General features: G+C 35.4%; 7 protein-coding genes across 10 annotated transcripts; 2 read left to right on the top strand and 5 right to left on the bottom strand.

Annotated features, from left to right (window-relative positions):
* Nucleotides 1-459: 459 nt before the first annotated feature.
* LOC108914422 (WD repeat-containing protein CG11141) lies at nt 460-3,499 on the bottom strand. Its single transcript, XM_018720236.1, has 8 exons — nt 3,017-3,499; nt 2,674-2,958; nt 2,455-2,615; nt 2,238-2,373; nt 1,671-1,876; nt 1,525-1,619; nt 716-1,450; nt 460-646 (listed from the first exon to the last, which is right to left on the bottom strand). Exons 1-8 carry the CDS (start codon nt 3,242-3,244, stop codon nt 540-542), a joined length of 1,953 nt encoding a protein of 650 aa, XP_018575752.1. The 5' UTR covers nt 3,245-3,499; the 3' UTR covers nt 460-539.
* Nucleotides 3,500-4,112: 613 nt separating this feature from the next.
* Nucleotides 4,113-5,295, top strand: LOC108914391 (tRNA (guanine-N(7)-)-methyltransferase non-catalytic subunit wuho). Its single transcript, XM_018720204.1, has one exon. The coding sequence runs from the start codon at nt 4,165-4,167 to the stop codon at nt 5,293-5,295; it is 1,131 nt and encodes a 376-aa protein (XP_018575720.1). The 5' UTR covers nt 4,113-4,164.
* LOC108914432 (probable ATP-dependent RNA helicase DHX35) lies at nt 5,293-14,180 on the bottom strand. Of its 3 annotated transcripts, none has more exons than XM_018720247.2 (11): nt 14,033-14,180; nt 13,561-13,879; nt 7,794-7,964; nt 7,230-7,370; nt 7,016-7,178; nt 6,640-6,954; nt 6,442-6,583; nt 6,084-6,370; nt 5,719-6,027; nt 5,505-5,658; nt 5,293-5,452 (listed from the first exon to the last, which is right to left on the bottom strand). In XM_018720247.2, the coding sequence occupies exons 2-11, from the start codon at nt 13,807-13,809 to the stop codon at nt 5,332-5,334; spliced, it is 2,052 nt and encodes a 683-aa protein (XP_018575763.1). In that variant the 5' UTR covers nt 13,810-13,879; nt 14,033-14,180; the 3' UTR covers nt 5,293-5,331. The 3 variants fall into 3 exon arrangements, with proteins under 3 accessions (XP_018575763.1, XP_018575762.1, XP_018575764.1); XM_018720246.2 differs by having other exon boundaries at nt 13,980-14,180; XM_018720248.1 differs by having other exon boundaries at nt 13,561-13,875; nt 13,980-14,056.
* LOC108914434 (ceramide phosphoethanolamine synthase) lies at nt 8,009-13,642 on the bottom strand. 2 transcript variants are annotated; one of them, XM_018720251.1, is made up of 2 exons: nt 13,561-13,642; nt 8,009-12,842 (listed from the first exon to the last, which is right to left on the bottom strand). In XM_018720251.1, exon 2 carries the CDS (start codon nt 12,687-12,689, stop codon nt 11,634-11,636), a length of 1,056 nt encoding a protein of 351 aa, XP_018575767.1. In that variant the 5' UTR covers nt 12,690-12,842; nt 13,561-13,642; the 3' UTR covers nt 8,009-11,633. The 2 variants fall into 2 exon arrangements, with proteins under 2 accessions (XP_018575767.1, XP_018575768.1); XM_018720252.2 differs by lacking the exon at nt 13,561-13,642 and adding an exon at nt 12,937-13,063.
* Nucleotides 14,181-14,251: 71 nt separating the features above from the next.
* LOC108914433 (jmjC domain-containing protein 5-like) lies at nt 14,252-16,451 on the top strand. Its single transcript, XM_018720249.2, has 4 exons — nt 14,252-15,106; nt 15,155-15,372; nt 15,427-15,582; nt 15,676-16,451. Exons 1-4 carry the CDS (start codon nt 14,488-14,490, stop codon nt 15,931-15,933), a joined length of 1,251 nt encoding a protein of 416 aa, XP_018575765.1. The 5' UTR covers nt 14,252-14,487; the 3' UTR covers nt 15,934-16,451.
* On the bottom strand, nt 16,344-19,395 carry LOC108914435 (B-cell receptor-associated protein 31). Its single transcript, XM_018720253.1, has 4 exons — nt 19,316-19,395; nt 18,874-19,209; nt 18,541-18,812; nt 16,344-17,079 (listed from the first exon to the last, which is right to left on the bottom strand). The coding sequence occupies exons 2-4, from the start codon at nt 19,100-19,102 to the stop codon at nt 16,894-16,896; spliced, it is 687 nt and encodes a 228-aa protein (XP_018575769.1). The 5' UTR covers nt 19,103-19,209; nt 19,316-19,395; the 3' UTR covers nt 16,344-16,893.
* Nucleotides 19,396-21,225: 1,830 nt separating this feature from the next.
* On the bottom strand, nt 21,226-24,652 carry LOC108914418 (probable glutamine--tRNA ligase). The gene is made up of 13 exons (XM_018720232.1): nt 24,433-24,652; nt 23,984-24,376; nt 23,790-23,922; nt 23,588-23,736; nt 23,313-23,499; nt 22,929-23,116; nt 22,644-22,867; nt 22,452-22,591; nt 22,214-22,385; nt 21,962-22,124; nt 21,682-21,905; nt 21,440-21,629; nt 21,226-21,353 (listed from the first exon to the last, which is right to left on the bottom strand). The coding sequence occupies exons 1-13, from the start codon at nt 24,553-24,555 to the stop codon at nt 21,306-21,308; spliced, it is 2,334 nt and encodes a 777-aa protein (XP_018575748.1). The 5' UTR covers nt 24,556-24,652; the 3' UTR covers nt 21,226-21,305.
* Between the last annotated feature and the right edge of the window lie 202 nt (nt 24,653-24,854).

A 24,854-nucleotide genomic window follows, 5' to 3' on the forward strand; every position in this document is an offset into this window, starting at 1 on the left:
CTGTCCAGGCCTACACGAGATGAGGCAGGATAAAGAGGGATAATCCCCCTCGATCCCAAATCATTGAGGCCAATTTCTAGCCATAGAATAATGGCGCGCGGCGCGGTTTAGATCACCAAACATAAACTATATAGAATGATAACTTGGCATTCGATACAGAATTTGTGTAGGGACAACTCCACCCGCTGTATGTATATGGCGCTGCTATAGTATTTTTAGCAAATGTAGTGTATACACTCGATATCTAATACGATTTAATTTATTGTAACCAAGCAATATCTTAATTATGAATTGTTATACTAATTCTTTCTTCGAATTCCAAATTCATTTCTAGAATCTTTTTTTTTTAGTTGACTTTTGATGAAGAGATACAGTGTGTTTAGATTTTAATCTGTAAGTAAATATTTACTCATCCGTCGCAACAAATAAACAACATATTTAGATAAATCAGTGTAATATCATTTTAAAAATAAAAAAAAACAAATACAAAATAATCTTAAGCTATTTGACTAGTAAATAAACAATATCTATATTTATCATTACACAAATTCCCAGTCGCTTAAAGAAGTATCCGATACGGTGCTGACCTTCCTCTCTTTGATCTGGATGTTGGCCAGCTTCCACTCGTTTGGAATGTTGACGCACGCTGAAAGATTCAATAAATTTGATCAGATCCCCTCCATCTACAAATACAATTTCTTTAAACCTAACGTACCTGGGGGAGATACACTACTGTTATTTAAACTCTTTTCGCCATTCGTAGAAACGCAATTTGCAGGCGAAGCGGTTTTTGATTCGCATGGGCCAGTGTCCGTTGGTCTATCTACATCTTTAATATCTTCACTATCTTGAGATTTCTGCCTTTGGAGTATTGTCGGTTTATAATCACAGTCGTTCTCGATTTTATGCTTCTCTTCTTCCAAATCGCTCGACTGATTTGGCACGATCTTAACTTTATCCAAATTCAGGACGTCGGCGAGGATCTTCTCTTTATACTCGATGTCGTAATTAATGGATTGGGGACTTCGGAGATCGGGCAAGATTCCCACGGTACTCAGATTCATCAAAGTGGGTCGAGTGTAACTCAGATCTCTGTCCTCGGAGCTGTTAGAGCTCAAACTCGTACCGCTGGTCTCCATACTGGACCTCTTTTTCCTGTTTTTGCTTTTCTTGAACAAGATTTTGTCGTTGAACTCTTGTTTCCCGATATCGTCGAATTTCTTTTGAGTATAAATATCGCAACCGTGCAACTCAGAGGGAGATTCCTGGGCTTCTTCGGCATTCATTACGAGATTTTCGTCCGTGTGGATGTTGACAGTGTTCATGAAACTGTTTTCTAGGATAGGTGGAATGGCGGGGATGATGCTAGTCGTTTGCAGTTTTATAGTTAGGTCCTTTATCGATGTTGTTATAGGTAAGAAAGTATTACTTACGGACGAAAAAGCGTTATCTGAAAAATAAAAAGGGTTTTCGTTTAAAAACAGATTTGCTTTATTTCTAGTAAGAAAGACGAAAACTCATTACCACCGACAGGTTCCGGCCTATATCCGATCCGAATGAGACTTCTATCTTCTTCCAAGACAAATATTTCATCTTTCTGTGCGGCTATATTAAGTACCCTAAAAATGACTTGTAATTTTCTTTGAATTAATCGTTTTATTCAATAGTACCCTCTAAGGTGGCTGATGGTCCACATAATTGTCATTTCTTGAGGATTCAGTATGTAGACGATGTCGTTGTTATAAGTAATCAACAGATTTTCATTGAACGGTAACAAAATACCAAAAGACGGCTCTTTCTGCGGTTTTAGGGAGCGTGTGTTTCTAGAAATCGGGTTTATTATGGGCACTTCGGGGCATTCCTTTGACAGCAATTCCTGAAAAAGTATACCTTCTAGAACAACAAATGATTAAACAATTATAATATGCAAAGACAGCTGCGATTATACATATTTAACCATGGCAATTCTTTAAATTTATGAGAAATATTATTTTTTAGATTTTCTTTATAAAAGGGTACAGCTGAAAATTGTACAGGAATAAGAATTTGTTTATTTTAATGAGTGTAAAGAGACTTTACTTCGTTATTTATTACATTATTGGCAAACTGTGCTTCTGTGTAATCAAACGAAAATTAAATTTGAGTACCATCGACATAGAAATGACAACTACAAAAGTTTAAAGCTTCAGGAAAATTAATTGTATAAATAGTAGTCACAGAGTAAAACAAAAGTTAACCTTAAAAAGCAGCGTTTTCAGAACATTTCCATCGATATCGGATATCCACACCCTCAGTCCAGGTCGAGTACAGTATAAACAAGTATCGGCAGCTTTATAACCATTTTGATATATTACACCTCCAAAATTACCCAGCCTGAAAATCGTTTTAGATCAAAAGATAATATTCAAAAAATTTTTCCAAATATCAACTTTTCTGTTAATATTGAGCACTTACACTTTTCTGTCTTTTTTCCCAACTTGGCACACTTTCCACTTATCCACTCTCTGGCAAATGATACTTCTGTAAGTGGTTGACACTAAAAGCCTTTGCAGGTTATAACTTAATTGGACCACCTCGTAGGCTTCATTTAATATTTCTGAAGACTTGCATATATGCTAACAAAACAATTAAATTTTAGACGCACATAAGTAATAATGCCGTTACAGAACTTACCATATAAAAATCTATTTCAGTTAATACGATACAGCCGGTTTTATCGCCAGAAAACAGCTTCATGCCGTTTTTTGACCATTCTATTGCAGTTATCGGAGCCTTGTGTAATTCCGTAACCGTGTACCTTTCCACTTGTTTATTTTTCGGTTTCAGATTCTCTGGTAGTGAATCTGGATGGGATTTGGGTATTTGGAATATGCTGATGTTACCGATGTTGTTTCCACACGCTAGCATGTAGTCGACTGTCGATATAAGTTTAACAGATGTTATGGGAACATTGGGATTCTAGAAGAATGATCACCAGATAGCAGATGTGGAAATTTAATTCAATAAGTAAACAAACCTCACATCGCAGCCTTTGTATGTCTTTCTTTTTTCTATCAAACCAATAAACTATACCAATATTGGTACCCAGCGCCAGAAATTCTGGTAAAACATCAACGCAAGTCAGTTTTATTTCTTGCTGAAATATGCCGCTTTGAGATTTCGAAGGTAATTTTGAAAACAAGTCCGTTAATGGAGCCCATTCTCTTAAAATCATATAATTAATATCATTTTGACCTAATGCCATTTTAATATTATTTTAGTATTCTTAAATGGCGTAGCTTATAAAACTAATTGTAATTATACTCCGTAGGGAATTCAAAACACACAAATCCAAATCCATAAATGATGGGAAACCCCAAACAACCACTTCCTGGACTTCCTAGCCGCTTCCCCCCACTCCTACACATACTTAACACATAAAAATGAGAAAAACGACAGGTTAATTGTTTGAATGAGCACACAAATAGGAATCAGGAATCTACTATCGTTCTTTTCTGTTTCTTAGAAGTACACACTGTATTATATGTTTTTTTTGTGTACACACTGCACGTCATAAACACAGAATACGTAACAGTCAGAATAATCACTCAATTGTCTTTGACTTTTCTCGGATTCGACGTCATGTTTTTAGAATAAAGCTAATAACATAACCTAAACCCCCAATTACCTCGATCTTGAAATTGAATCATTCGTCAATTCGATACTTTTTTTGTAAATATATTCATGGCCAATTCCAATTACAAAGTTTGACTAACTTGTGACGTAACAAGATATTAACAATCGATTAACCATGGGTTCTTCAAGTGTGAAAAATAAAAGATTTAAAAGTAAAAGTACCCTTATGTATTTAAATCTATTTTCAGTTCACTAACCTGACTGTAAGATTTAAATTCCGATCGCCATGAGAGCCTTTCGATTTGGCTGCAATAATACCTATTAGTAACTATTATAAGTTCAGAGTAACTCTAAGTTGCTATTAGCTACTAATAGCTACTACTTTTGCCAAATCGAAAGGCCCTATGGATGTACACCGTATAGTTTCTAATTATCGGTGTAAATTGTGAACGTACCCCACATGTAATTAAATGTCAAATTTAAAAGCATGATGTCAGTTGTTGAGGTTATGTACTATGTTTTGTTAATGTGTTAACAAATATTAAAATAATGGTTTTATTAAAGAAAAAGAACGATAATCTTATGATCAGCTCAGGAGACTGCTTAATTATTTGCGATCTAGAGAATCTGAGCGACAAATTCCTAAAAATTCCAGAACCAGTACTACCACAAAATTTAACAAAGGGGCAAGTCGCTGTTTTAAAGAAAGAAATCAGAAATGTTACTTCCTTTGATTTCTACAACGAAAACGGCTATACGGTAGTGTCGACAGAAAATAAGCAAGTGGTAGTATACGACAAACATTTTAATATAGTAAAAAATTTTATAGTGAATCGTGCTGCAAGTAAAGTACGCTTCACTCCCTCTAATGACGTTTTAGTGGCCGACAAGACAGGAGATGTTTACTTATATAAATTAAATAGTGATAATGAAAAACCACAGCTTCTATTAGGACACTTAAGCGTTATCCTGGACATGACAATGAGTGAATGCGGTAAATACATAATTACTTGCGACAGAGACGAGAAGATCCGTGTTTCCCATTTTCCGAATGCTTACAACATCATGAGCTTCTGTCTGGGTCACAGGGAATTTGTAACGAGAATAAAAGTAGTGAAGAACATCCTTGTGTCGGCCTCTGGAGATGGTACTGTACGTTTTTGGGATTTTGTCAAAGGCGAACAAGTTGGATTAATCAATACGAATGATCATGTAACGGATAGTAATTTAATGACTGCATTTGCGAAACGAATGGACGAAGAAAAGGTCGATGTGGAAGTTTTACCAGTAATGGATATGCAGGTGTATGGGGATGGTTCTAAGTTATACATAGCAGTTTCACTGTATAGTTATAGTGATTTGCAAGTTTACAACACGATATTGTCCACTCTGGAGACCAGCTTTGTTATGAATATAAACGTAGGTAGTAATCTTTTCTCTTATCACTTCAGTGATGTACTTTATATTCTCAGTGATAAATTTTCTGCGTTTAAGTTAAGTGACGAAAAGTTTGTAGAAAGTAGTGTGCCTTTCTTAGAGAATTTGTATGATAAGTTTAAGGAGCTTTTAAAGCAAAACGAGGATGACTCCATAATTAAGCTATACAAAAGAAAATTCGATAATGTACAGGAATATTTGGAGAGGAAACGGCAAAGGTTGGAGGCAAAAATAAAGCTATAAGTTAAAAAGTGGTTTTATTCCCTGAAATATATTTGTTTAGTCGCTAAAAGTTTTGTAATAGAAGTGCGGAGCGAGTTCTAGGAGCCACTCGCTTTTTATTACGGTTAAATCTCTCATATAGAGCTTGCTCGTGTGTATAACTTCGCAGAATAATACCCTAAAATCAAACGAATTAATACCTTTCACTTTGCGAGGGGTGTTACGCCTACCATTGGGGCTGCGGAATGGTGTACAGCACGCTGTCTGGGTGCACGTAAAGTTCTATGTCCCCTCGGATGGTTTTATAAACTCCGCTGTGGTGCAGATACGCCGCGTTCGGAAAGAGCCCCTTGACCAAACACTGACATATCGGTTCTGTCGACCCTAAAATATTCAATTTATTTGTTAATACGAGACATATGCAACATTATCGGAATTCTTTACTTGTACAAGATACGACGGGCACATCGTAATTTTTCAGCATCTTTTCCAGCCGATTCCGAATCTCGACCACTCTCTTCAAGCTCTTGTAGTTGAGGAAATTCTTGTGGCAGAAGCCCTGCGACATCTCGCTCTGTATGAAACCGTTGTAAACATTGAGATAAGTTATCAGATCTCCCTCCTCTACCTCGAACAGTCTCTTTTGAATCCGCGCTCTGATCACAGAATTACCCGTGGACGGTCTCGCGAAAACTGTTTCCACTTGCAACACCGAGACGATAGTCAGTATCTCCTCGGAACAACCAAACTCGCCTGAAAAAAAGTTATCGAATACATATCAAAATTTTGCATTAGATGTTTCTGCTCACCGGAGCTGAGAAGGACCTTGGAGTAAAACGGATCCAGGGCGAATTCTGCCATGTGAAAACCGAGGGGCCTGGTGAGTTCTCCTTGGATGTCGATAGCGTCGAGAGCGTACAATATCTCCAGAGCGCTCTTCAGGTTTTGTAAAGGCGGCGGGCTGGGCAGTTTGAATTTCAGTATGTTGTCGATGCCCATTGCTTTAAGCTGCAGAATCGCGTAAGTTAGGTTGCTCCGGACCATTTCGGGTGGCGTGTTTTCTGCTAAGGCAGCTGCGTCTTCTTCTGTGTATAGCCTAAACGTGAGACGTACGAGTTGAAAACATAATTTAAATGCGTTACGTTCCTAATAGAGGATTGCACATACCTGAAAACCTTCCCCGATCTTAATCTACCAGCTCTGCCCGCCCTCTGGCTCGCGGAAGCCTTACTTATCGGCAAAGTTATTAAACTGTCTGTGTGCGTCTCGCTATTAAACCACTTCATTTTGACAAAGCCACAGTCGACCACTGAAAGTAAAATGTTAAGTTAATTGTCTTCGATTTTGTAAATGGAAGAGATTTACCGTGAACGATGCCCGGTATGGTAACAGAGGTTTCAGCGACATTGGTAGCGACGACGACCTTTCTATGACCCTCGGGAGCCGGTTTGAAAACTTTGAGTTGCTCGTAGTACGGCAAAGACCCGTACATGGGTAACACAAACATTTTTTCCTTCCTCTTTGACTCCTCTATAAGATGAGCGTGTTCGTTTAACAGCCTAACGGCCCTTTCAACCTCCTCTTGTCCCGTTAAAAACACCAGGATATCGCCATGTTCCTTGGAAGAATTTATTCTGAGGACGGTGTCCACCGATGCTTGCACGTAACAAGGTACAGGCTCTACAAGCATAAAAAAAACATGTCCATTGAATTTATCATGTTAGAGATGAGATTTTCGTACCCGCGACGTAGAATATGTCTACTGGAAACTGCCGCCCCTCTACAGACATGATAACTGCAGTGTCTTTTTTCTTGTCTTCGCTGGAGTTATTATTGAAGAACTGTTGAAGCTCTTTGGCGTCCATAGTCGCGGAAGCCACGATAAGTCTAAGTTCGGTCCTTCTCTATAAAAATTTAGGCATATATTTCATTATGAACCAAGCTGAGGATTTTACCTTCAGAATTTTCTTCATAAGACCCATTAGAATATCGGTGTACAGTGTACGTTCGTGAACTTCATCCAGCATAATTACGGAGTAGCTTTTTAGTAAGGGATCTGCCATCATCTCCCGTAAAAGTATGCCTTCGGTCATGTACTAAAAATTAGCCAAAGAATTTAAAAATATAAGATTGGAATTAACGTACATATTTTGAATTCAAATATATTTTGTATACGAGTACATATGTAGTAAAAATTCAATTTTTTTTTATGGATAGCAACAATAGTTATATACAGGGTGTTCCTTTTTAAACATACCAACTTTAATGGTTGATAGAGGACTTTATTTTGAATGTGAAATGTAGTAAAGCACTTTCCGAAGTTGTGTCGAATTAAATTTTGTTTGACTTTCTAGACGTTTTCTTGAAATTTTACGACTTTTTAGTCACTATCGCCTATCCACCAAAGGAACATTTACTTTAAAATTGGCATGATCTGGTTTAGGAGAAAATGTTGGTCTTGTTCTTTTGTGTTCTGACAACAGGAATCAGTCCTAGAAGTTAGTCATATTGTTAATTACCTTTATTTTTGGCTTATTATAGCAGGCGTCAAATCGCACCGCGTATCCCACCATGTCCTGTTGTACTAGAGTACCAGTCTCGTCTGCCACTCTGTTCGCCAGAGAAATGGCCGCGATCCTTCTCGGTTCGCAGATCCCCACCTGAGCAGGCCATCCGGCTTCTGTTAGATACTACGGGAAGATAGGGATGACAGGTTCGAAATGAAATGCCGTGATCAAATAATAAGCATGTTTATTATAAGCTCTCAAACACCATTCAAGTTTTTGCGTATACTCATAACAATTTCTATTTATAGACAGTATTAATACAATAACATTTTATATATATAAATAATAAAAAAAACATTGACTTAGACAAACGTTACATAAAAAATTAAATTGCGCCGTAAAATATGTACCAACAAAACCATGTATCTGTCAAGGAGGGAGGCCGTAAACTGACTTCTCTTTGGCAGTGGCGATAATAGCAAAAACAATATTAAAAACATAGGAATTAATACCTACATATAAAAAATAACATTTTATATAAAATAAAAAGCTTGCTTATATACTAGAAGTCTATATTTTTTTTGTCATCACCGAAGAAAAACAACATTGATTTTGCGTGAAAGGAGAGTAGAAATAAAATAATACGCAGTATATTACATTAAAATTTAAAATACTATGGAAGAAGAAGAAAATAGAAGAAAGGACTATATATACTATTAAATAGAAATTAAAATGCAAAAAGCAAAACTGGAATAAAATAATCTCATTATATAAAATACTACTAACATATTCCTGTATTAGGACACTGGGTCAAGTATTATTGCATCATAAGAATTTAGTTGTTTTTATAATTTATTTTGTTCGTTTATGCTTGTGGAATATTGAATTTAGTGCTTGAACATTATTAATTTAGAAAACAAAATTTCATAATAAGTACATTTAAAATTATTTGACCATCAAATCAGTCACAAAAACCGCACTAATTCATCATTTAACTATAAGGAAAGCTATTAATTTTGTCCAAATTCATTAGTGTACACAAATACGTGGTTTTGGTGACAAACTGACAAACCAACAAGAAAAGTTAGATAAGATTTAACTAATCGAAGACATTACTGTACGTTTACGTTAACTGACGATGGCTTTGGTGCATCGGTCCAGGTTTGTGAAAGAGCTTGGACGTTAACGTTGGACCCTTGCACCAGCATTTCAAGGGCTATACACCAAATTTTAACAAATCGAAAACCAATAACCATAAAGTATCGTTACTTAATAAATATAAAATAATCCTTAAATATTATAAAATTATCACCCGCACACTTTTCGCCCAAAATAGAGAGAAAATTCAGTTTTAAGAAGACTAGTGTTACAAAAATATATTCATATATATAAATATTTTTTTAATTGCTATAATATACAATAGTAATAAATACCTTTAGAGCTAAGGCAATAAATAATAAGTCTGAACTTACGAAATAAACTACTCGGTATTAAGTTATTTTTAAAATGGCAAGGGATGTTGCCGAGAAATAATATAAACGTCCAAAAATGGAAATATCAGGACCACATCAACTATTTAATAAAAAATCTTAATCCTTAATCTAGACAGACTAATCTTCTGCGAAGGTTGCACGTGTTAACTATAATTCCGAAAATCTCAAACTTGCGCTTATCAAAATTCTTCGGTTAGCAACCAAGTAGTTTATCTTGTCGGTAGGAGTTTTCTAAATGAATGTCATCACGGGAAAATACATGTAAGTTGTCCCAATACAGCAGTGTAAAAAACAAAGAAAACCTGCTATGATCTTTTTAGATGTCAATTTTTACAAACTAAAGTAGCAATTTTTTAATCCCAAATATATTGCTAATATTTTATATCCCTCAAAACGCCCCCATGCAAACTATTAGGGATTTATTTTTACATTGTGTATCTAAATTTTTAAATTTCTGTTACATTTTCAATTATTTAATTTTTTCTGAATTAACATAATCAACATAATTCTTTTTTTTGTTTTACCTTTAATTAAAAATTTTTCCAAAATTGATACTTGGGATTTGCAAATTTCAGGAAGTCATAGATCTCAATCATTATCATTAGTGCCTCTATTTAACGAAAAATACTTTATGTTTATAACCTGTACAGCTATAAACCGGGACAACCTGTACATATTTTATTTCCCACTTTATTATAACTACAAAAAATTAATGTTCATGTTTTTTATAAACTTAATAAGACAAGTTTGTTATCTACGATACCGGGGAAAGCAATAAGAACATTTCTCTTATGATTTCAAATTAATATAACTTAGGTACTCCAATTATTCGTGTAACTTGCTGAAACAATAAAATAAAACACTGGAAAGTAACGTGATGTTTACTAACTGCGACAACTTATTAAGGACATTGTACAAAAATAAAATTTTGTAAGGTAAATTATGAGGTAGTTTTTCTTCTTTCTTTTGCCTTATAAAAAATCTAAGATATAAATTCTCTAACGACCGCTTTCGAAATTAAATAGCGACGAGTTTATTGTAACAAAAATTTGCAGAAACGCAGTATATTCAATCTCAAATCTGTCAGATAAATATTTATTTCTCACTTACCGATTCGACTTTCCATATTCTCCGTTTGTGTAAAAATACTACTATAGACAAAGTTTATACAATTCAACTACTAAAAATATCACACAAAAAAATATAGGGACTTTGAATAAGTTCTCGCTCTTTTCCAACAGATGGCATTACCAGGACTGCAAGAGTGTAGTTTATGATTGGTAACGCACCTACAAAGAAGTACTACAAACAAGCTTGAAATTGAGTGTGTTATTTCACATAAGTGTAAACTACTTTTTTTTTCATATTGTTAAACATGCCGAAAAAAGAGTATTTGTGGGAATTTTACAGCATTACTTTATTCAAAAGAAATATGCAACTGAAGCACACAGAATTCTTGTTGAGAATTAGGTCGACCATGCTCTGTCGCAAACATGTAGAGATTGGTTTAGACACTTCAAAAACAATGATTTCGATGTTGAAGATAAAGAAACAGTTTGAAGATGAAGAATCATTAGGAGTTATAATAATAATAATAATAACAATAATAATAATAATAATAATAATAATAATAATAATAATAAGCCGAAGCCGAAGCCGACAGACATCGAATACCGTCTTTGCAGATGGGAACAGCTGCTTCGACAGCAGAAAAGGAAACGTTTTTTGCATCATATCGTGACTGGTGATGGAAAATGGTTAGCTACGATAATTCTAATTGTAGATAACCATGGGGTAAGCTCAGTCGTGTGTCAAGCTCGTCGACAAAGCAGAATATCCAGGGTTCCAAGCTTCTGTTCCGGGTGTAGTTTATTAGGAGCCGCTCAAACCGAATGAAACCATTATGGGAGATCGCTATCAACTACAATTGATGCGTTTGATCCGAGCATTGAAGGAAAATTAACCGCTATACAAGCAGAGACATGACAAAGTGATTTTGCCACTTGTAAAACCGTGAAAACCTACTTGGAAATGCTTAAACCCCACCCACCATATTCACCAGACATTTGCCCTTCCGATTATAACTTGTTCCGATCGATGGCACTTGGCCTATTGAGCAGCACTTCCATTCCTATTAAGATGCCAAAAATGGGTCGACTCTTGGAGGGCTTCAAATGATGTGGTGTTTTCCCAACGCCAGAAGGATCGGAAAAAGTAATGGCTAGTGATGGACAATCCTTTTTCAGTGACATGCATTTACTAATTCTGTTAAAGTATTAATTTTTGACGAAAAAACAGCGAGAGCTTAATCAACATCCCGATAACAAACTTGTAATTCGTATCCTAGCTAACTATAAACTCATTTAGTACTGTTACCATTTAATTTATGATAAATGAAACTTTTAACGTCAATAATGTTGATCTCTGTGATGCATATCACGGACAGCAATACACCGTACCCGATATACTGGATATTCTTAAAGAATTCCCATAATTTATCACAAAATATCGACAAGAGCAGCAAGTGGGTCAAGTTATGCACGTTGCTGACCCTCCACAACCATGTTATCATGAAGAAGAAAGAGCTCTTGAACACCTCATTTTGCCTGATCATCTCCATGGGTTTCACATCGGTCCTTTCCAATAAATCCTGATATATAGCTATGTAACGGTTCCATGCAGTGGAACTGATTATAAGTTGCAAGGAAAAACAACAGACTTTTCTGACAACTTTCTTCGTCGTCACCTTCAAATTATAAACGTTCGTGTTTGTATTCGCTTCTTTACCATCGACTGTAGTGGGAAGTTGGACGTATCCTCGCCTCGGTGGATTATTTTTAAGGAAAATAAATATACCTATTATCAAGGCAGTACATCCTACAGCGTCACATATTCCGTCGATGTAGTAACCAGCCGTACCTATTTCGGACCGCTCTCCCTTAATGTGCTTCCGTACCCTAGCCACGTGTCCATCCAAATCGTCCAGCCAGGTCCTAAATTCGAACAACACGACGCCGATGCGTCTGTAGGCCAGGTTATTGCTCGAGATGCATTTGGCGCTCAGGATGGCTACCAAGATATGGAAAAAACTGATAGAGTTCGGTGTTATCCATTTGGTGTCACTTATCTTCAGCAAATCGTCGACTATTTGGACTAGAGGTGCGAACAGGTAGTAGTTAGTGTGGTCAAGAAGGACCGCTTTAACGGTGACATCACAGAGAGGATTGATGTGGCAACTCACCCAGGTGATCTCCTTGTAGTTCACTGTGTTATTGTCGTCGTTATCTAAGGGGTAGTTGTGTATCCTAATGTAGAGATTAAAATCCATATATACATAAAAGACTATCACTAGGACGAGCAAGGTCAACAGCAGCTTGCTTATCTGCGAAGAAGGCCCTATCATTTTCTCTTTCATATATCTTTAGGCGAAATAAAATTTGATTACTTGACAGTTATCAGTCTTGAATGTTAAATGTGTGTATTGAAAGTTGCAAATAACGATGGCAAAAATTTGGGGGCCCCAAAGACTCAGCTAAACGACAGCCTAGTTGGGGATGCGAAGTGATCCCTAAAATGAGTAAAAGTTAGAATGATGTTCGATGCTTATATAAAAATATGCTTCTATAAGAATTAACTTGAACAAGTAATACAAGACTTCTTACTTTTAAATTATTTAGCTTTCATCCTTGCCACCTATTGCTTTTCTGGTGATACAAATAATTCTTATTAACCATACGGATTTGATAGATTAGAATTGATTTTTTATACCTGGTATTAATAAGAAATGAAACTTACGAGATACGGATTTTTACAACCAGATTAAATAAGATTAGATAACACAACATGAATTGTGACACTCTTTCAAAACAGGTAGGTATCCCCCTAATAGTAAAATGTAATACTACTATTAAATAAATTATTTGCATACAGTAAAAGTATTTACTTATAAAAAAAAATAAATATAATTAATTTTGATTTATGTATGTACACGCTTTATAACATATAGATTTTAATTAAAAAGATAAAACTGCTTATCTTAATAGTCATTTATGGTGGTTTATAGATGAATTATTGATATATTATATTTTTACCGCAATTATAGGATTTGTACTATTACTTTAAGTCCTCCTGCATAAAATAAGTCGTTACAAAGAATTTAAGAAAAAAATTTATGTTGATAAAATCTTTTTATATAGGTACCTACTAGAATTAAAGTTAAATTTTTATCAAAATAAAATTTTATTTAGGGTAAAAATATACGTTTTAAGTAAATTAACAATATTTACCTGTGGAATTTGGGTGCTTTTCCCGGAGCCCGTCTCTCCGATAAGAACCAGTGTCTGATATTTTTCCAAAAGGTAAAGTATGTGATTTCTGTTATTAAAAATGGGTAATCTCTGTTTCTGAGTCTGTATAGACTGTGATAAATGCTTATTATATATAAAATCTGTTGTTTCTATGGCATTGGATTCGTTTTTGTCTAGGTAGCTCGACGACTCTGTAGGCTTCAAGAATCTGGGTTTGAAATCACTCATTACGAATTTGCTTCGAGTTTATATATTTGTAAATATATTTGTATACTTAATTGCCAGTCCATTCGCCTTCCTTAAACAGTATCATAAATATTAAAATCACTACACAATATAAGTTCAGTGTTAATGTGTCGTATAAAATACTACACAATTTTTTTGATTCACTGATTCACCTTATATGGGCGTAATACAGAAAGATGGAAAACATTGAAAGTTGACTGTTTACCTTCAACTTAACATAATTAACAGTGCTCTGTGCTAGTACTGATATTTATATTTTCAACAAGTCTGGTTTTCACTGAATAAATCAAACCATTCTATCATTAGTTTCATTGGACAAAATCGATGAAATGATCCGTTCTAAATTCCGTTTGTAATCTGACTTGTAACGAAATTCCGCGAATCACAGTCTTTTCTTTATTTTAGTTAGGCACCTCAGGCCAGAAAATGGCGACGTCTCCTCTGGTAACACGATGTAACTGTTTAACCTTATTGTATTTTATTTTTAGTTGTTAATTGAGTTTAATAATATGCTGTAGCATCGGTACTAATTGCAGTATACCTAGTTTTTATAAAGCGTTTTTCATCATACAATCATAAATCATATTCAATGCAGAAGCAAGGTTATGTCATGTTATTGTATTTGATATATTAGAACTATTTTGGGTCAAACGATCTATTATGAATTATAATAAAATTGAAGATTTATCAAAAACGTTAAAAAAATTCATAATATCTGAGGACGAATTAGTTACATTTAGAAATATAAATTCGGAAGTGATTAAAATATTACAAGATTGTTTTTCCTACTCGTTAAAAACTGGAAAAGATGAAAAGAAATCGTTTGAAATAGAAAGTGTGTTAGATTATTTACAAGATGAATTAAATACAGGCCACTGGAGCGAAGTCCCAATTCACATCAGACATTGTTTCACCTCAGCCAGTTTCATAAAATGTTTAATTATCTTAAAATCTGCAGAATCTTTCGATTTAGAACTTTTAAGAAAATGTGTAAAATGTCTCGATATGGGACTTCTATTGGGTGCACCTTTGAGAGACAATTTTGAGCTGTTAACAACAGCAGCTAAATATATATCTGAACTAATAACTAAGGTGTCTGAACATTTGTGTGAAAGTCAAAAAATTGAAAGCTCGGAGCCTGGTAAGAGAAAATTTTGTGATTACTACAGATCACGTTTTGAAAAACTAAATGCTATCGAAATCGATGGTGTGGAATGCCCCTCATTAGAGTATTTTCATACGAGGTACTTTTCCACACAGATACCTGTTAAATTAAAAGGTAATTTATAGTAGTTGGAATTATATCTTTCTACTAGTAACATTTCAGGTTGTATGGAGCATTGGCCTGCAACTAGAAAATGGATGGATGTGAATTATTTGTTACGCATAGCAGGTGACCGTACTGTTCCGATAGAAATAGGGTCCCACTATGCCGATGAAAATTGGTCGCAAAAACTAATGACGCTGAAGGATTTCATTTACAAGCACTATTTAGGATATACCGCTGATATTGGATATTTGGCCCAGCATAATTTGTTTGAACAGGTAATATAGATATTCCAACCTCATTCGTCATTTGAAATTTGAATTTTTTATTAGATAACAGAGCTTAAAGACGATATTTGCATACCAGAGTATTGCTGTGTAAGCGGAGACTACGAGAATATTACAGAACCAGATATAAATGCATGGTTCGGTCCTCGAGGCACCGTGTCTCCGTTGCATTACGATCCCAAAAATAATATTCTAGCACAGGTATGCGTTAGAAATAAGTAGGTCAGAGTGTTACTCGCAGATTCTTCTGAAACTTTACATGGAATTTTATCCAAATTTGATTCGTTTTTGCAGGTTTACGGCACAAAGCAGCTTCTTCTGTTTTCACAGAGCGACTCCCCTTACCTGTACCCACACGACAGCAAGTTACTGTGTAATACAGCTCAGGTGGACCCCCTTGCTCCGGATTTGCAGAGGTATCCTGAATTTGTCAAGTGCAAAATGTACAAGTGCCTTTTAGAGCCTGGAGAGATGCTGTTCATACCGATGAAGTGGTGGCACCATGTTACAGCGTTAGATAAAAGTTTTTCCGTCAGTTTTTGGTGGCAGTGAGGTTTTCTCACGCTTCGCCTTCGACTGTATCCACAGGTCAGGTGTATAGAGCGATTATATGAACTATTTTTGTAGGGAAAACCAAAATAAAAAAAAAATGAATAGTCTATTTATGATTAAAAAAGAATACTTGACGAAAGTTCTGGGAGTCGGGAGAACGGTTCCGTTATAAGATATTTGGGATGGGGTAATGCGTTCCAATTTAATTTCAAAGTTACATACGAGTTAACGTACTTGGAGCGCAATGGATCCCTTTTTGCAGATTTACACGCATTGCACAGTGAAGCGAGTTCAAATTTATTGTTCTTTTGTACAAGTTGGGAACGAAACACAAAATTCTTATTATAGTATTAAAATTTCCATTTTTCTGAAGGAAATGGAGATTAATTTCATCGATGAGGAAAAAAATATTTCTACTAAAAGTATTTATTTAACAAAACAATACCAATAAGAAACATTAACATTAAGAAATAATATAAAAATGGGATAATTACAAGTTACAACAGAATCGGGAGCAAATAATACAGCGTCAAAAAAACATCTAAATGTACACAAGGAAATTAGATGAGGGTTATCGTTTAACATGTATTTTTTTATGTAACAAACATACAATAGCGACCTTCTAAATTCGGCTTATGTAATAAGCGAGTTTAATATTTAGAATATTATTTTATTAACAATATAACTTATATCATTTACAAATATTAAAATATCCGACAAGCTAATAGTCTTCACACTTTTAGAATCTGTGCCCTAGCGTTAGTACAATACGAGTAGTAAAAGATGCTAAATGTGCCAAGCTACTGTATCAAACCCCTTGGAACGGCTATCTTATTGTAACTCCCGAAAATTAATCCACACCGTTCCATAAATAGATATCTAATCAGCCTTAAAGCCTTAATATTGGTTACAGTGTAATATATTTGACGTAATACAAAACGGGGGGGTGAAAACACGTATCTACTCGTCCTTTTTGTCGCCCACACCGCCGATCGTGATCTTCTTCTGCAGCTTGCTGTGCTCTTCGGCTAGACGGTCGTACTCCTTGGCCAGATTCTCCGCCTGCTGCTTGACCGCGCTCTTGTCCTTCTTCTCCAACTTCAATTCGTCCTCCAGCTCGGTTATTTTGTTCTTCAGTGCCGTAATCTGGTAAAAATTGCAAAAAATTGTAAATAACCGCAAATATTGGAATATAAAGGTGATCCTTGCTGGTACTTCACAACAAGGTAAGGTGTCAATGCTGATGGTACCGTAAATCTATTAAAGGATCCCCACACCGGCGCAAAGCTTTGACGCAGCAAACTTTTCGCAGTAACTTGCAAGAAAGGCGGAAGCAAAATTTCAAGTTCACACATTTTTCGTATACGATTTATCATAAAATACTGCTTTGATTTGTCAGCATCTATTTATCATAAATTAAAATTCTTAAGAAAAATATTTTTAGTTTTCTCGTAATTCCTAATTTATCGGGTATTTTGCCACTTGCGCAAATAATTTAAAAGTTAAATATCATCTTTTAGAATTTATAGCTAACAACGACTTTGGGGTCACAAAATAGGTTGAAACGCATTTATCACCATACAAAATTATCGCGATCTCTTTTAACTTTGCACTGCAAAACTAAAACGGTAGGGAAAAAACCGTGCATGCAGCTGCAAGCACTGTACTACCACGACTATAACAGTATCAGCGCTTATCGGTATGAACAGGTGCATATACCGCTACGTTTTTTAGTCCGCTGCGGTATCGTATAGTTCGCGCCTGTGTGGAGGATCCTTAAAGCAACGATCGCTTGCAGAAATATTAAATAGCCTTCACTTGCCCATGAAGCTAAAAACATTTATTTGTCAAGCGAGCTATAAAAAATTAATTACTAGGTCATTTATAATTACGTCATATTAAATATAGACGTTTCATGAATATCAGAATATAAAACAAGGTTAACAACAGTTAACAAATAATTATATGAAGTAAATTGTACTGGATGTGTAGAAATTACGAACAAAAAATTTGAAGGTTAAGGGCGATTGTACCTATAAAATTTTTTATAAATTCTTACATTTTCAAAATTTTAATATTTCACCACAATTTCTTTCAGTTCAGTTTTTCAGGCTTTTTCTCGGAAACTTATTATTTTTATGGATGGAATTACTTTTTTTTTTTTCATAATTCGTGGCCACCCTGTATTAGTATATAACAAGAAAATCTTAAGTAGGAGACAAAAATATTGCCATTAATTTCACACTTTGTTTCCTTTTTCCCATTTTGTTAATGTTTGAATATGAATTGAATTTTTATAAATTTCGAAACTTGTGTAATATAATGGTCGATATTTAAAAGAAAATTTACAAGAAATATGTATGTTTAAACTGATAATTGTTTTAATCAAAAAATATTTCTATGCTGGAGTGCTGTATCGTAAACTGAAGAAAATTTTAATCGATTTGTAAACAAAAGATCCAATGATGAAATATTTAGACTTAAAATAATAATAAGATGATTCATGGGTTGATCACAAGTATTATCAGATGTTGGTAAATCAAATATGACATGACAAGAACAACGATGATGTACACATATAAAATGCTGCATTGAAACTACACTTACCTCCTTATCGTGAGCTTCGTTGCTATCATTCTGTTCGATTTCACCTCGCTGGGCAAGAAGACTCTTAGCCGCGGTAGTAGCACTTTGGGCCTGCCTCATAGACGCCTCCGATTGAGCCTGAAGGGTCGCCTGTGCAGAAATCAGTATGACGAGTCGTCTGATGACCAGGGACAGAAACAGAGCAAACCCGGATATATAGAAGTTGCGTTGGGCTCTGAACAATCTCATGCTCCCTTGCATTTCACGGTCCAAGTGAGCATGGTCATCAGTATCTAGGAATTTGGAGAAAAAAAAATGTAAGCAAATAAGATTTTATTTTTTGTTTATACTTGCCAGGATTGGAGTACTTCCTCATCTCTCTAATAGCGTCGAGGAGGAACAGTACCAGTACCGCCAGCAGGATCATGAAATAAACTCCGGCTTGTCGCTGTAAGCCCTGCAGGAACTTGGACTTGAACAGGGAATTCCATCTTCTTGGACTCGCGACTGGAAGCACCAAAAGAAGTACGATGCCAATCTCCACGTAGAGAAATCCAGCTATTAAAGTCCACTGTAAACTCATTTTGTCCAAATTAGGTTAAACTTTGGCAACCAACGCACTTTTTCCACAATTTGACAGCTATTAAATTTAGATCTGGGGAACCTCTGATGTGGTCCAGCTATTTATATCTGAAAAAGAATGACAAGCGGATGGATAAAAAAATAGTTCGTAACGTAATAGTGAGTATGAGTAATATATTTATTAATAAATTCACAGCACAGAACAAAAACTTACGTGGTGGTTTTCTGTAGGTAGGTGGTAAATGAAATGAAAAACGTCAAAACTCTAAACAGATTACTCTGATTACATCAGAGTTTGCGTCAAATTCTTTCGCTAGTGATTTTCAATAAATAACCATAAAACAAAGCAGATGATTGGTTGTATGAAATACACTAAGGCGGATTTCTTAAATCAGCCAATCGGATGTCCTAATTTCAGTTTTAAAAGATCATAACCAAAAGAACTTAGCTGAAGGGTTAGATATGTGGCTAAAAAGTCGGCCGTCAACTCGCCATTATTCTATGGCTAGAAATTGGCCTCAATGATTTGGGATTGAGGGGGATTATCCCTCTTTATCCTGCCTCATCTCGTGTAGGCCTGGACAGCCTTCGTAGGTGGGCCCCATCCGTCGTCTACCCCGACCGCAAATGCGGCCGGTGTAGGCGCTTTGTGGGACCTCCTTTTGTCCTGGCTGGGCCCCGCCGGCTAGGGCCCTTTCTTCTGGCGCTCTTCTTGCTTCGCCGGCTCGTCTGTGTAAACCCCGGGGGTAGTGTCATGTTTATGTGTGGGGCCGTCAACTACATGGAGACTACACAGTCTTCCTGGTCAACTCTATCAATGTAAAAGCTTATGAATGAACTACTATCAGGCTATAAAATTATATCGATAAAAAAAACATTTTTAAAAACAAATAATTACCAGCTGGAATTAAATAGAATTATAATGTTTTGGCTGAATTTGCACAATTTTGATTTATCATTGTCGGGATGTCATCACGTAAAGAAATACAGTTCAGTAGTTCATTTAAGCAGTGTATTATTAAAAAAATAAGGCCCTACTTTTTAAACGCACTGTATCCACTGATAAATTTAAATTACATATAAACTAAAGGAGCGATTTTGCGTTTCTCTAAACTTTGTAAACTACGATTAACTTGTAACATATTTATAGAAATGGTACCTAAATTAAATAATTCTGGAACCATCCCTGTAACGATCCTAGTTACAGAAATGCAAATGAACTACTGTAACTTCACTTTAAAATTTAGTTTTTTTTTAAACATAAAATGAGATGACCACATACTTCTATACAAGAAGTATGTGGATGAGACACATCAATTGTAATAGATGTGTCAATTAGAGTATAAATTTTTATACAGTGTGTCCCACTTAAGCATTAGCCATCCATGTAAAATTGTTATTTATTGACCGATTTGTTTCAACTTTTTTTTGTTTGATAGATCTCAGAAAAAGAAGTAGAATGTATAATTTAGGTATTTTTGTGGTCTAAGCCATGGCCAACCGAGACGCGTTTTATAGGAGGAAAAACGAGAAGTAATATCAGCGATTTTTTTTCGACAAAAATTGCAACCTGAATAAGAATCCGTTGCAATTTTTGTCGAACAAAAATCGCTAATATTACTTCTCGTTTTTTCTTCCTATAAAACGCGTCTCAGTTGGCTATGGCTTAGATCACGAAAATACCGTAATTATACATTCTACTCATTTTTCTGAGATCTATCAAACAAAAAAAAGTTGAAACAAATAACAATTTTACATGGGTGGCTAATGCTTAAGTGGGACACACTGTATATATAAAAATATAAACTTATTGGTTGTGTACTTCCCCTATATATTTGTAGTAGTATAGAGTAGTTCAAAAGAGACTATATCAAAAATTAGTTACAAAAATAAAGTTCAATCTGGTTTAATACAACGTTGACTACTTTAGGTTCAACCGCACAAGAATAACTTCTGAATTGTGTTCAGCACCTCCCAAAATTGGGGGTAAACAATTTTATTTTGCATTTTTCAGAGTTTCATTACAAAAAATTATAAAAATGTATCAATTTTGAAAAATATTAAATTTTTTATTTTTATTATAGATATTTTAAACAGCAAATGAGATTTAAAAAAAGACAATAATTCTCTGGATATAAAACGATATAAATTTATTAGTAAAAGCAACACACAAATCTCATAATAAATTAAAAAATGGTAAACTGCTACTTTCCAGCATCCTCTTTGAGACCGACAGTCTGATTGAAAACCAGCTACAAAGAAAACAATACAATAAGTAAATGGGTAGATAAAATACATAAATACATACAATCAATTTTAAAAATATATTCGTCATTACCTTGTTATTACGAGAATCCGGATCCACAGAAAAAAATCCAATCCTCTCAAACTGGAACTTGTCGAAGACCTTCGCGGTACCAATAGACTTATCGGCGAAGCTTCTTAAAACTTTCAGAGAGTCGAGATTGCAATCCGTTAGAAATCCTCCAGGCACTTCATTAGAATCTTCAGGATTTTTATGTTTGAACCTAAATTATGAATCTAATAAAGACAAACAAATAATTTAAAACTACAACTTACAAAGATGAATAGAGTCGAACTTCGACTTCCTCAGGATCACTAACCCAGTGAATAAAAGCCTTAGGTTTAGCCGGAACTTTCTCAACCTCAACGCAGCGGCAAATAACTTCGGTAACTTGATTGGAAGCGTCTTTTTTCACGTCTTTAACTTCTAACACAAATCCAGCGTGACGCAAACCTACAGATTGGGTTCTGGTTAATCGGCGGTACCCTTTGTCACCTTTCTAAAATCAAAATTATGGCGGGTATATTTAAAATTGTTATTATATAATTAAAATACCTCCATAAAGTCGGTTTCTTCGATGTATAAGACTTTATTAAAAGTAACGTCGTGATTTCCTAAATCGGGCTTGCTGGGAAAATTTGGCACCGACACTTTGATGGGACCTTTATGGGGGTAGTTTTCAATCATGATCTTTAACGGTTCTAAAACTACCATACGTCTAAAATTAACAGAAAACCACTAAATTAATATAAACTTTCCCATTTTCAAAGTCAGTTTTCTTCTAATTTACGATTCCGTAAACCTTACCTCGGTGCGCTATTATTCAAGTGATCTCTCACAAAAGCTTCCAGCATGGAGGGATCGACAGTGCTTTGGGCTCCGGTGACGCCCAGTTGGGCACAGAAATTATTTATGGCATCCGGCGGGAAACCCCGTCTCCTCAAAGCGGTCAACGTGAACAGTCTGGGATCGTCCCAATCTATATCAAACATAGACCAAATTAAAAAGGAACAACATTTTAAATGAAGCATATTAATTTTCTTACTTTTAACTATGCCCTCGTCTATTAGCTTAGCGATTTTCCTCTTCGAGACCACTGTGTAGTTAACGTTCAGCCTACCATACTCCCACTGGACGGGGCAATAGATGTTGAGGGCGTTGCATAGCCAATAATAACTGGAACGCCTTTGAAAAAAATATGTGAAACAGTTTGGAAATTTAAAGACAGTCTTAATACCTGGATTGAAATTCCTTAGTGCAGAGCGAATGGGAGATGTTTTCGCGACTATCGCAGAGGCAGTGGGTGTAATCGTACGTGGGGTAGATGCACCATCTGTCCCCGGTGCGGTGATGAGGAGTAAACCGCACCCTGTACGCGACAGGATCCAGTTTTCCTTCCTCTAAGGTGACTTTCATCCTCAACGTTGCGGCGCCTTCGTCAATTTTGCCGTTTTTCATATCCTGAAGACGAAAGACCTTGTTAAAACCTATAAATATACTCAAAGGAGTGCAATTTTTTAACCTCAAACAGTTGTAGATTCTCGGCTACTGGACGATCCCGCCAGGGTGACGGCTGCGGATTGAAGCCCTTCATTTCATCTGCCGTTTGGTGGCAAACATACGCCAAACCCTTTTTTATCAACTCCACCGCCCACTCGTACAACTGGTCAAAGTAATCGGAAGAATGCGTGATCTTATAAGGAACATATCCTGGGAAATAAATGTGATTAAAAATTGTTTATGCATTACGTATTCTTGACAAAATTATTTATTTCAATTATAGGAGATAAACTGTTCAAGACTAATTAACCTTAAGCAACAGATAACCTTAGAATGTTATTATTATAGTACTGAAGACACCTTATTGACTTGAATTTATGAAGATATTAATAAGTCAAATTTTTACCTAACCACGTAACCATATCTTTAATGCCAGTGAAAAATTTTTCCTCTTCTTTTTCCGGATTAGTATCATCATATCTTAGGAAACAGATCCCGCCATTAGCCGCAGCATAACCAAAATTTATATTAATAGCCTTTGCGTGACCAATGTGCAAAATTCCGTTCGGTTCCGGAGGAAATCTTGTTCTTACCTGCAGCAATTCGATTTCCGGATATTCATTCACAATAAATAAAGAAACACATAAAAATGCAATATTTTTGTTCTGAAAAATGTTATACCTTTCCCCCAGTAGCTCTTAAATGCTCCTGAAGTAACTTGCGAGTATGTTCCGTTACAACATATCCATCCGTCTTATAGTTCTCCCCCGGAGCATGGAAGTTTACTTTTTTCATGACCTCAAGTATCGTCAAACCCTGAGTCGGAACATCTGTAATAGAAAGCAAGATAAAAACATAACATATATTATTATATAAATCTCACCTCCTGATTGTTCAGTTTTCTTGATATCACCTTTTACTTTATTATCACTTTTTGCTGTTTTTGTAGTTTTCTTATCCGTCTTAGTTACTGGCGCTAAATCTTCTTCAGTTTTTGGTCCTAACAGATCGAAAACCTACAACAAATTGTTCATTTTTCTCACCAGCTGTTAGTTTTAAATATTGTTCGGTATTTACCTGAATATCTATTTCGCTTTTAATAGCTTTCCCATCAGCCCATGGTAATTCTGCTCTTACTTTTTGCATGAGAGGTCCAGTATTGAATCTATACCTTTTCTCCAATAAATCAACTTTATTTTCTGCTATTAATTTTTCTACTACTTTCTCTATTTCTTCTGGCGAAACAACTATACCGACACCACAGAATTTTTCCAGTTCATTAGTACTTATATTTTTTATATGAGACAAAGCAAACTCTATAGCTTTATCAACCCGTAAAGTCGAATCTAATTTATTCGTTGCTATATACTTAACTAATAATGGAAGATGATGATCTATTTGAGGTTTTATTTTGGTGGCAAGGTGGTACAAAAGGACTCCTTGTCCTTCCGATAATTTTACCCCTCGTACCTAATAGAATAAATTTATGAATTTGTACTGGTGCAATATTTTGTTCAATTACATACCTCGTTTAAAACCGTAAGTAAAGTTTTGGTAACTGATGTATTTTTAAGGGTCTCTTTTGCTTTTTGATCACTTAAGCCCAGAGTTTTAAAAGCAGCTATAGTTTCTTCCTCGTTTTGAGCCATTTTTTTCTAAACTGAAACTGCCCGCCCGGCTAAAATATAAAAAGAATCGTATCGTGGTCCTCAAAATCCGAGAACAACCTGTCAAAAATGATGACATTTTGACAGCCACGTTGTCGTAGGCCTGGTACGCGGTAGTAGTGGTGGAGCAAATGAAGTAGATGTGAAGTAGGTCAGATATTTCTTCTTCATCTCCTGAATATTGCCTGTTTGTTTGCTATCATAGGTTTACTATTGATTACATCTTACAATGAAATTAGTGAATTTAAAATACATTACGTTGACTGAAATATTGTATTGTT

The sequence above is a fragment of the Anoplophora glabripennis genome, unplaced genomic scaffold (assembly GCF_000390285.2).
Source record: "Anoplophora glabripennis isolate ALB-LARVAE unplaced genomic scaffold, Agla_2.0 scaffold543, whole genome shotgun sequence".
NCBI classification, from domain to species: domain Eukaryota; kingdom Metazoa; phylum Arthropoda; class Insecta; order Coleoptera; family Cerambycidae; genus Anoplophora; species Anoplophora glabripennis.

Coding starts and splice junctions, on each gene's coding strand:
- LOC108914422 (XM_018720236.1), bottom strand. CDS start 3,244: ATGGCATTAGGTCAAAATGATATTAATTATATGATTTTAAGAGAATGG. Junction 2,616..2,673: donor CTGAAATAGATTTTTATATG/GTAAGTTCTGTA, acceptor TTGTTTTGTTAG/CATATATGCAAGTCTTCAGA. Junction 1,451..1,524: donor TAGGCCGGAACCTGTCGGTG/GTAATGAGTTTT, acceptor TTTATTTTTCAG/ATAACGCTTTTTCGTCCGTA.
- LOC108914433 (XM_018720249.2), top strand. CDS start 14,488: ATGAATTATAATAAAATTGAAGATTTATCAAAAACGTTAAAAAAATTC. Junction 15,107..15,154: donor GATACCTGTTAAATTAAAAG/GTAATTTATAGT, acceptor GTAACATTTCAG/GTTGTATGGAGCATTGGCCT. Junction 15,373..15,426: donor AGCATAATTTGTTTGAACAG/GTAATATAGATA, acceptor ATTTTTTATTAG/ATAACAGAGCTTAAAGACGA.
- LOC108914434 (XM_018720251.1), bottom strand. CDS start 12,689: ATGAAAGAGAAAATGATAGGGCCTTCTTCGCAGATAAGCAAGCTGCTG.
- LOC108914391 (XM_018720204.1), top strand. CDS start 4,165: ATGGTTTTATTAAAGAAAAAGAACGATAATCTTATGATCAGCTCAGGA.
- LOC108914418 (XM_018720232.1), bottom strand. CDS start 24,555: ATGGCTCAAAACGAGGAAGAAACTATAGCTGCTTTTAAAACTCTGGGC. Junction 24,377..24,432: donor TACTTACGGTTTTAAACGAG/GTATGTAATTGA, acceptor TTATTCTATTAG/GTACGAGGGGTAAAATTATC. Junction 23,500..23,587: donor TAAGAGCTACTGGGGGAAAG/GTATAACATTTT, acceptor GAATTGCTGCAG/GTAAGAACAAGATTTCCTCC.
- LOC108914432 (XM_018720247.2), bottom strand. CDS start 13,809: ATGAGTGATTTCAAACCCAGATTCTTGAAGCCTACAGAGTCGTCGAGC. Junction 7,179..7,229: donor TTATGAAGAAAATTCTGAAG/GTAAAATCCTCA, acceptor AAATTTTTATAG/AGAAGGACCGAACTTAGACT. Junction 5,659..5,718: donor GCCCGTCGTATCTTGTACAA/GTAAAGAATTCC, acceptor TGAATATTTTAG/GGTCGACAGAACCGATATGT.
- LOC108914435 (XM_018720253.1), bottom strand. CDS start 19,102: ATGAGTTTACAGTGGACTTTAATAGCTGGATTTCTCTACGTGGAGATT. Junction 18,813..18,873: donor GAGGAAGTACTCCAATCCTG/GCAAGTATAAAC, acceptor CCAAATTCCTAG/ATACTGATGACCATGCTCAC. Junction 17,080..18,540: donor ACGAAGCTCACGATAAGGAG/GTAAGTGTAGTT, acceptor AATTTTTACCAG/ATTACGGCACTGAAGAACAA.